Source organism: Mya arenaria, chromosome 10 (genome assembly GCF_026914265.1).
Source record: "Mya arenaria isolate MELC-2E11 chromosome 10, ASM2691426v1".
NCBI classification, from domain to species: domain Eukaryota; kingdom Metazoa; phylum Mollusca; class Bivalvia; order Myida; family Myidae; genus Mya; species Mya arenaria.
Genome location: NC_069131.1, coordinates 71,479,782 through 71,490,242, shown reverse-complemented (window position 1 = coordinate 71,490,242; position 10,461 = coordinate 71,479,782). Strand labels below are relative to the sequence as shown.

The window sequence follows — 10,461 nt, the reverse complement described above, 5'->3', positions numbered from 1 at the left end:
AGGTTAGGCCCATTTCCCGCTCTTTGCGCGAAGACAAAACCACCGCATTCACCCGGCACTGCGGGGCCACCTGAAAGGTGAAAACACGGCCCATTTCCCCGGCTATCCCCGGTATACCCCCGGACACGGGGGGGGGGGGGAGGGCGTGGTTACAATTGACTGGTGCATTATAATGTGTTAGAACAATCAGAATCATTGAACGCTTTATCTGCATTATAACCTATGTCGCTGTGATTGTGGTTTTACCTTATCAGGTACGCGTACACGTTTTGTGAATTTCTCAGTATTCAATGTTCAATTTGTCAAAACTTGTATTCTAATTTACTTCCTTGACAATTAAAGCTGCACTCTCACAGATTGACCGTTTTGACCTCATTTGTGTCTTTGAATGAGCCAGATATTCCGTAAATGTCTCAAAGCCCGCGATATTGACTGCTTATAAAATATTTAATTGGAGTTTTTGATATTTACGTTCGAAAGTTGTTCTTTTATGGCTAAGAGCGTTACTAACGCTTTAAGAAAAATGAAAATTTCGGCATTTTTCTAAACACTTCAGATCTATTCTATTGTCAGTTATCTTATATGACTAAATTTAAAGCATGGGTGCCCAAATCAGGTGATTATGAGGCAAAACATGTCAGTTTGGTCAATCTTTTGGAATGCAGCTTTAATGGCTTGTTGGGCAAATAAGGTATGACATGTTTTTCTAATATAAAGAAATGCGAAAATGTTCGGCGACAATCTTTAAACTTTAATATTCGTTTATGAATTCTCCGACATTTATTCATTGTTCAATAATGCTTCCAAAACAATATATCGGAATATCGAATACCGTTTGGAACTGTTTAGCATACAATGTTGTTATCGTTTCGCGGAAGTTCAATTACTATCCAATATTTACATCGATACTTTCAAATAAAAAGAGCCACAAAGCACATAATCAGTGCTTGTTTAACTGTTCAATTCCTCGATCCTGGTGTGCAGTGTTAATGGACGAATGATTTATAAAGGGCCTGGAGAGCAATACATTTGGTTCGAGTTACCCTACGAAATAGGCACCGACCCAACCTTTTTTATAGTCAGTTGGTAAAAAAACATTTTTTTAAGTGTGTGTTTTAATATGGTGTTTAAAACCTTTAAAGCTGCACTCTCACAGATTTACCATTATTACAACTTTTTTTTATTTTTTGTCTTTGAAAGAGCAAATTTTTGCGTAAACATCTGTAAACCAATGATATATGATTGCTGCCAAAAAATCAGATCGTAGATTTTCATTTTTCCGTTTGAAAATTAATGTTTTATGGCTTAACTAACGGTTTAAGAAAAATGCATAAAACATCACTTTTTTAACTTAAATATAAAAATCAGCTATCTAAGTTTTTGTCAGCTGTCTTAAATAACTCCGTCTGGTTTCCATGGATTTTCCCAAAATTGGCTTGTTCCAAGACAAAAAATAAAAAAAAGTTGTCAAAACGTTCAATCTGTAAGAGTGCAGCTTTAAACCTTTATACAGAAGATTACTCAAACACCATTCTCCAACGACGACATTAATGTTTTATATAAATCCTAATAATAAAAAAGCCTACCTACCCAACCTGTTGTTGAAAAGGATGTAACGCTAACCAAACCATTTTAGCCTAAAGAGGACTGAATGCTAAACGGTTCCATCTACTATTTATTGGTCAACAAATGGTCCAATGAGAAGGCAGTATTTCTCAAGTTTCTCAATACATATATTTCAGTAAATTAGCAGTAGGGATATAGATATAAACAGTGACTGGCCCAGTTGGGAATTAGTTTACACAGTAAAATGTAGACCACTTAACAAGTTTAAAATAGTAAGTGGGTATTTACACATAATAAATGGTTATGCGGCTGCGTAAAATCAAACCATTTATTTTTGAAAGTACATACTAACAACCTTAAATTTAATCATTACTTATTCGCACTTGGGACTGACTCTGCCGAACCACTAAGACAAATCGATGTTTTCCTTAGAATTTTACTGTACTACTACTTACAATACCATTAAATGAATGATAATGTTAACGATTTGTAACATGACTTTTACAGAGCATGTCAACGTTTAAACGGGAGAACTCCCTGAAAATGGACCAAGGGCGGTTTCAAAGATTAAGTGAGATCACTTCCGCTATGCAAGAAGAAGGACTCTACAAGTGCGGGCTGATTTTCGGTAAGAAACAGTGCTTATTATGTGTTATCGATATATTAACTGTACACATATACGGCTAGTTGTTTAGGTTAGAGCTGTCCTTCTAAATCACGTTGTTGATTTTTGCCTTTACATTGCAGATGCAAGAATAAATGAAATCCTTTTATCAGTGGAATGTCGCCTATTTGTTAAGAGAAATTTGACCTTTGGGATGCACTAAAGTATGGCACATATCTTTTTAGGCCACAAACTACCAAATAAAGGTGTTCGTTCAGTATAAGAGGATTTCGTTCATTCTAGTCGCTGCGTTCTGTTCCGATGTTGTTTATTCTCCTTACCTTTATGAAAAATTCTATTGACTTCTGTAGAGTAAATTCCACATTGCAATATCGATTTAAAAAAAATGTATTTAAAACCAAACTATGTGCGTATTTATCATTTTCAGTATTTTATCGTGAACTGTTATTAATCTCAATATTTGATAACTCGAGTTTTTTTCCCATTCTGACCAGTTTCAAGTTAATGCCGATTTTCCTACTAGCAAAACTCTTTTCATAGCTTTCCATACAGCAAATATATGCCTACTGGAATTACGCATTACTGAAGCTGACATAAGTGTGTTTTTTTTTTATCTCTTTAAGGTTTTTTATCTCGTTAAAACGACTTGCGTATCTCGTTTAAACGACTAAGTAGCTCCTTAAAACGACACGGTAACTCGTTTTATCGAGATACTATGTCGTTTTATCAGATACGCAAGTCGGTTTAACGTGAAACGTTAGAGGTTTAAACGAGTAAATAAGCATCGTCGTAATGAGTTACTTCGACGTTTAAACGAGATAAAAGTAATACGTATGTCACCTCTATATCATCGTATAACTGTGTTTTATTTTATTAAGGCGTTTTTCATTCTACGTTATTTCTTGTTGTGACAGTTCTGTATTGCTGTAGTTTCAATGATCTGAATACTTATGTTGTTGTAGCTTAGAGGTAGGGAGGAATACTAACGACTTCAGTTAAAACGTCTCTATCTTTGGCCGGTCAATGGCGAATAACGTGTTCAAAGCTTGTCCGGACCGCTTTACGTCTCTTCGACAGCTTGGAGACGCCTTAGCGGAGTCCGGGCTTAGACGATGTTGCCTAATCTTTGGTAAGGCGGCCGAAAACCATTTTCTTATCGCCTGCTTTTTTGCCAGAAATGTTTTCATATATGGCTTAGTGGAGGCAGTACGCTTATGTTTATAGCTTTTTTAGAATGTACACGTACCGGGATGACGTAGTGCACAGAGAGTAGTCCGCACTTTCAAGTAGTGTTTCGTAACCTCCCTATAAATTTAATAATCATTACCGAAACTTTCGCTCACTTCCTAGGTATTACATTCTCATTCATCAGAGTTCGATCGTTATAAAATCTAGATTAGTGAGATTACGTTTCCTTTTATTTTTTTTGTCAAATGGTGGTTTTCATTACTAAAACATGTATATTAGTTTTGCGCCAAGTTTTAATCAGAATTTTTAGATGCGCGTTTCATTAATTTGATATTGCCCTGATCGAATAGAAAACTATATCGCGCGATGAATATTTTATGTATATTAAACAATTAGCAAGATATTGTTTTTATACTGTACTTATAGGCCAGGGTTAGGCATACATCAAGCAATTACCACCCACTTATTTTTCTTTATTTCAGGAATTGATTACACGATGAGCAACAAGGTTCAAGGGGAGAAAACTTTTGGCGGGAAATGCCTGCACGATATAAGCGAGGATGAGCTGAATCCATATCAAGAGGTAAGTCTGAGTAGAGATCACTTTTGACGGGGAATTGCCTGCACGATATAAGCGAGGGTGAGCTTAGTCCATATCAAGAGGTCTGAGTAAAGATCACTTTTGGCGGGAAATGCCAACACGATATCAGCGAGGATGAGCTCAACCCATATCAAGAGGTAAGCTTATAAGAATTAAGCCTTAGGCTAATATCAGCGAAGATGATTTCAATCCAAATCAGTAGGTAAGTTTAAGAAGTAAAGCCTTAGGCTAATATCAGCGAAGATGATTTCAATCCAAATCAGTAGGTAAGTTTAAGAAGTAAAACCTTAGGCTAATATCAGCGAAGATGATTTCAATCCAAATCAGTAGGTAAGTTTAAGAAGTAAAGCCTTAGGCTAATATCAGCGAAGATGATTTCAATCCAAATCAGTAGGTAAGTTTAAGAAGTAAAGCCTTAGGCTAATATCAGCGAAGATGATTTCAATCCAAATCAGTTGGTAAGTTTAAGAAGTAAAGCCTTAGGCTAATATCAGCGAAGATGATTTCAATACATATCAGTGGGTAAGTTTAAGAAGTAAAGCCTTAGGCTAATATCAGCGAAGATGATTTCAATCCAAATCAGTGGGTAAGTTTAAGAAGTAAAGCCTTAGGCTAATATCAGCGAAGATGATTTCAATACATATCAGTAGGTAAGTTTAAGAAGTAAAGCCTTAGGCTAATATCAGGGAAGATGATTTCAATCCAAATCAGTAGGTAAGTTTAAGAAGTAAAGCCTTAGGCTAATATCAGCGAAGATGATTTCAATACATATCAGTAGGTAAGTTTAAGAAGTAAAGCCTTAGGCTAATATCAGAGAGGATGATTTCAATCCAAATCAGTAGGTAAGTTTATTAAGCGAAGATAAAAATCTCTATCTATATTGGAATAGACCGTTGTCGGAAATAACCATCAGCGAAGACGATCCTAACCTGATAACGCCTTCATGTTGTTGTTCTGTCAATACGTGTTATAAGTATGATGTTTTCGTTTAGGTGATCACAATTCTTGGTGAGACTCTGCAGCCCCTGGACGAGGACGGTCTTATTCCAGCGTTTGGGTTCGGCGACTCGCGCACAAAAGGGGACGCCATCTTTCCTCTCAAAGACGTGGTATGGCCCTCACTTAGGTTCTAGACTCGTGCTCTGATTTTCGCAAATAATATGTATGATCTGCTCATTTTAGTAGATTCGCGCACTAAAGGGAATGCATTCTTTCCTATCAAAGATACAATAAACGTTCGATTGAAATCCCATTGATAATGAAAAGGTTATGTCAGTGGCACGGACCATTTATTTTTTATAAACCTTACTGTTTATCTTTGACCTCACGGTGTGATCTTCACCTTTCAAATAAGAACATGAACCTAATGCGTGACGCACCTTCCCATGGTGCTCTACAATATGTAAAGTTTGATTGAATTCCCATTAATAGTTATGGCTGGGACACAAACATTGCGATGACACGCATATTGTAATACGTTGACCCCCAAGAGTGACCTTGAAATTTGATTTCCATTAATTATTCAAAACATATGGCAGAGAAAAAAGGAATTGCTATGGAATCCATATTATATATCGATGACCTTCAAGTGTGACCTTGACCTTGGAGATGAGAGTACAAATTTATGCGTACACATGTTCACTTGGTGCTCTACAAGTTTGTGTATTTTGATCAAATATCAATTTAAAATAACACAAGTTATGGCTGAGACGGCAGGTCGGGACGGTGTAATCACTATATGACATATAGGACGTCACGGAACATAATTGTACCTGTTTTGTTTGTGCAGGGTTCGTGTGTAGGTTTCCGGGACGTGTTGGCCACATACAACCGGGTGACCCCTACAGTGAAACTCTACCGCCCCACTAACTTCGCTCCTCTCATATACAAGGCCATAAACATTGTCAGAGCGACCAAGAAGGTAAGTACATTTTAGTGTAAAGGAAATGCCCAATCCGCCCATTCTTTATCATTAAGTTGTTACTTCATGTCATCTAACTATAGCATAGTAGAACATTTGACCATAAACTTGATTGATGCCTTCTCACCAACAAAGAGCATTTAAGGAGCATACATCACTCCCAGTGATACTTCTTATTACAAGAAGGTTCTGTTTTGGCCGTATTTATCACATTCTATGATAAGTATTATTATATACTAAGACAGACTATTTTTTATTAAAATAATAATGTTTTTGTTTGCTTTATTAGTTTGTAAGATAATGACAATACAATTAAAAAAAACTATTTGAAGAAATGACGAAATAAAAACTTAATCTAAAATACTTTCCCGACACACCCATTTCAGCACACGTGTATGTCATATGAAAAACCTCCATCTCATATTTCCAGTACCACATCTTGGTGATCGCGGCAGACGGACAGGTCAACTCGGAGGAGGAGACCACGGCCGCTATTGTGGAGGCATCCAACTGGCCGCTGTCCATCGTCACTGTCGGGGTCGGCGACGGACCCTGGGGCACTATGAACGAGTTTGATAACAAACTGCCCAAACGCAACTTTGACAATTTCCAGTTCTTGTGTTTTCAAGACGTGGTGGACGGCGCGCGCAACCGGAAAACGGCCTTCGCGCTTCATGCCCTCATGGAGATTCCAGACCAATACGCCGCTATTGAGCAGCTTGGGTTGATGGAGAAGCTGGAGGACGAATAATGATTGACACGTGCAACTAACAGTAGACTTTGTTGTATTGTGGCACAGCATAGTTCGACGTGGTGTTTAGCTTTATTTTGGCAGGGTCAATTGAAAACCGTTTACGCAGTTGTTCATAACTGTAATTAATGTTTAGTAATGCGTGGTTGTCCAATGTGGTATTTAGCATGTTTAGCAGGTGTATAATTGAAGAAAGTGCGCCGTCACGTGATTCCATGAAGTTCCATGTGGTGTTGAATGTTTCATTGACGGAGAAACTCTAGGTAGTTTGCTGAATGACTTGGTATGGAAGACTGTTATAGTGTGTTTAATGAGTGATAAAACTTGTGACATGAGTGAAACGCATTTTCATTGACAGAAGCGCGGTAAAGATTGACCATTTTCGTACATATGGTGTAAATCAAAAACTATGCCGCCGTCTGAGGGCACTTTTGACTCGGATTGTGCGCAAGAGTTATTCATTATTTATTTGTAAACTGTGTGTTTTGTGAAAAGTTTCTAAAGCCGCTCATGTGACGGGCACTGTATATTAACTGTCACGATTGTTAGAACGTGGAATGTAATTTTAATGTTCTGTGAGCATGTAATATTAAAAACATGTGCGTAGTTATTGCATATTTACAGTACAACTTGTAAAGCAAACGTTCGCTAATTTTCTGTTGGCAAAATTGTTTAAATTGCTCAAATTGAGTTATTTAATTTCCTTTCATGGACGTCATTTGTATATAATTGTGTGAAGCCAGTTATAAATGCTAGAGACTTACACGTGAACGACTCACTTATATTTCCTTTTTTTTTTACTTTTTGTCTAAAACACAACAAAATGCATTTTTATCATTTGTGTACAACATGGTATACCAATTTGTGCACTAAGCGGACCAACATTTGTGTACGCCACGGACCAACATTTGTGTACGCCACGGACCAACATTTGAGTACGCCACGGACCAACATTTGAGTATGTCACGGTCCAACAAATGTGTACGTCACGGTCCAACATTTGTGTACGTCACGGACCAACATTTGTGTACGTCATGGACGAAAATTTGTGTACGTCATGGACCAACATTTATGTACCTCGCGGACGAACATTTGTGTACGTCATGGACGAACATAGGACACGAATTGATCTTAATTCAAGTAATACAATTTTCAACAGATTTTAAACAAACAAATAACTAGCTTGCTCACAGCGGCATTCACGTCGTCATCGCAATGTCAATACTATACTTTAAATTGTCTAAAGACAAACATGCGATTAAAACCCTCGCCAATTTTAAGCAATGTCTCCAGTGTTTATGATTGCATAACTCGCGTTCATGTTTCATCCCTTATAGCATGTTTTAATGCTGAAAATAAATATAGTTAATTGTTATTTTATTCTTATTCCACATTTTCGAGTTGAAGACTTATTATATACAGTTCATCTCTACGCTCACTGGGTGAAATATGTATTACTTTGAGCTGTATATGTGAGCAATGGTGCTCTGTTTATACCCCCACAAATGAAGTTTGGAGGTGATTTTTATTCATCCACCCTGTGGTCGGTCGGTTTATTATACTACATACAATGGTAAATCACAATGAGATGAAGTGCAGGGTACAAGGACCATAACTCTTTTTCAGCTGATTATAGAGGTGTTGCCCTCTATAACTTTTCTTGTCCGGAGCATAACTTGAAAACTACTGTATGGAATCTAATTAACCTTTATACAATGGTAAATCTCAATAAGAGGAAATGCAGGGTACAAGGAACATACGTCTATTTCAGCTTATTTTTCAGATTACATGCAATTGCCCTTTGCTACTTTTTCTTGTCCGGAGCATAATTTTAAAACTACTGAATGGAATCTAGTTAACCTTTATACTATGGTTTAGCACAATGATAGGAAGTGCAGTGTTCAAGGATCTTACTTCTATTTCATCTTATAACAGAGTTGTTGCCCTTAGCTACTTTTTTTGCTTAATTTGAAATTTACAAGATTTAATTTTATAAAGCTACATGCTTTCTAATTCCCCACCTCCCACCTCAGATAAGTAGATCCACAATAATTTAACCAGGCTAGAAATTCTGATCTTGCCCACGGGCGAAGATAAAATGCCCGTATGGAACTCCTTTTTAATGGTCACCACATTGTAATTACCTCCCTTGTTGAAGACTGTCGTCATGGAAACCTTGTCTTGTGGCAATATTTAGAACGCTAGTTAACTATTTCTCGCTTCAAATGTCACCATAAAACAGTTTTCTCGCACCTTTCAAAAAATAATGCGTCACTCTCATAAGAACTATTTAACTGAGACCGATTTGACTATTAACATAATCGGAATCACTGCGCGTATATCCATGACTACCAGCAAAAAAATACTTTTTGACTTAATTTTGTTTAACTGAGATGGGAGAAAAAGCATCTACCATAGCCGCTCGTGTAAGATAGGTTCATCCCGACCCGAGCGCAGGGTGTTTTGCGGAAACTCGGTAAACCTCGTTTCCGCAAAACACCCTACGCTCGGGTCGGAATGAGCCTATCTTACACGAGCGGCCATGGAAGATACTTATATTCCTATGAGTGCGGCGTTGGGTATTTTTAATCACACTAATGATAGCTCTAGTTACAGATATAATTTTTTGAAATCTGTGACAAATACAATGACTTAAGCAAAGCAATTACAAAAACAAAAACAACAAAACAGAAAACAAAAAAACTCGTTAAATACTGACTGACATGCAACGTTTAAGCATGCATTGCAAAAGTAGCTTTAAATATCATCCCTTTCGTTGTGAAATCGATGTTTCAGACGCGAAGACCGATTCTAATTACTCTCCGAATCTCTCTCTCTCTCCTCTTCCCCCCCCCCCCCCCCCCCCCGCCTTTTGCTTAACTCTCTCTCTCTTTTGCGCGCGCGCGCGTTTGTGTGCTGTTAAGATTTCATCCATGGTTGTCAAAAGTCACTATTTCGAGTACATATTTGTATCTTTTGCTTAAATATCCCTCATTCGTCATTTTCTGACACTCGTCAATTGTAATTTTCCCTTTAAAATGCGCGGGGAACGCATTTGAGTCAACCCATAACGCAGCCGTTGTCAAGGCCGACCTTATATCTCTGTTCCCTTACCAGCCCCTTCCACATAACTTGGGCCATAATGTATCTGTAATGCATTTCCGGTTACTTATTTTACATATAGGGACTCAGTTATCATCATGATTACCATGGCAACTGTACCAAAATTGCATGGGTTCACCTGGCATAAGAATTTAACATTATTTTAGATGGGTGGATAAAAGTGTTACCTTGTTGGTTTAGTTCTTACAACAACATGCAGAATAGAGTTACATGTTTATTTATTAATTCCCAAGCATCAAGTGAACTACAAGACTACAGACATAGATAGATCGGAACACCTCGGCAATTATCCGACAACAATCTCTAAGCTTGCCGGAGATGGCCGAGTTGTTACGATGAAACATATTATTGAATATGGATTACTACAATGCGGAACTAGCCTGTAGTATATCACGATTTGTGCCCCTTAGTTACATTAAATTAAAAAATGCAACAGAAATGACAATTATGACTTATTTTTACATTTATGGTCTTAACTGTAAGGAAAATGACTTTCCGGTCAGTATAGCTAATAATAACCATAAGTGCATGTTCTGTAATTCATAGACGGAAGAAATAGTATGGTTTAACCGACATCAATTTCCGATCTTAAAATACATTGCGTGCGTCATATCTCAAAATAACCATTTGTATTGGATTTATGTGATGTCAGTTTCTATTTTTAGATAGCACTTATAAATATAAAG

At 37.3% G+C, this 10,461-nt stretch overlaps 1 protein-coding gene across 2 annotated transcripts in view; it reads left to right on the top strand.

Moving 5' to 3' along the window:
- LOC128205047 (uncharacterized) overlaps nt 1-8,027 on the top strand; it is an 8,524-nt gene extending 497 nt beyond the window's left edge. Inside the window, exons 2-7 of one of the 2 annotated variants that reach the window (XM_052906450.1) lie at nt 2,074-2,194; nt 3,154-3,320; nt 3,862-3,962; nt 4,973-5,089; nt 5,770-5,901; nt 6,332-8,027. In XM_052906450.1, the coding sequence (XP_052762410.1) occupies nt 3,215-3,320; nt 3,862-3,962; nt 4,973-5,089; nt 5,770-5,901; nt 6,332-6,652 (777 nt within the window). In that variant the 5' untranslated portion in view covers nt 2,074-2,194; nt 3,154-3,214 and the 3' untranslated portion in view covers nt 6,653-8,027. The remainder of the gene's footprint in view (nt 1-2,073; nt 2,195-3,153; nt 3,321-3,861; nt 3,963-4,972; nt 5,090-5,769; nt 5,902-6,331) is intronic. The other variant, XM_052906448.1, reaches the window with a different exon arrangement.
- Nucleotides 8,028-10,461: the final 2,434 nt, after the last annotated feature.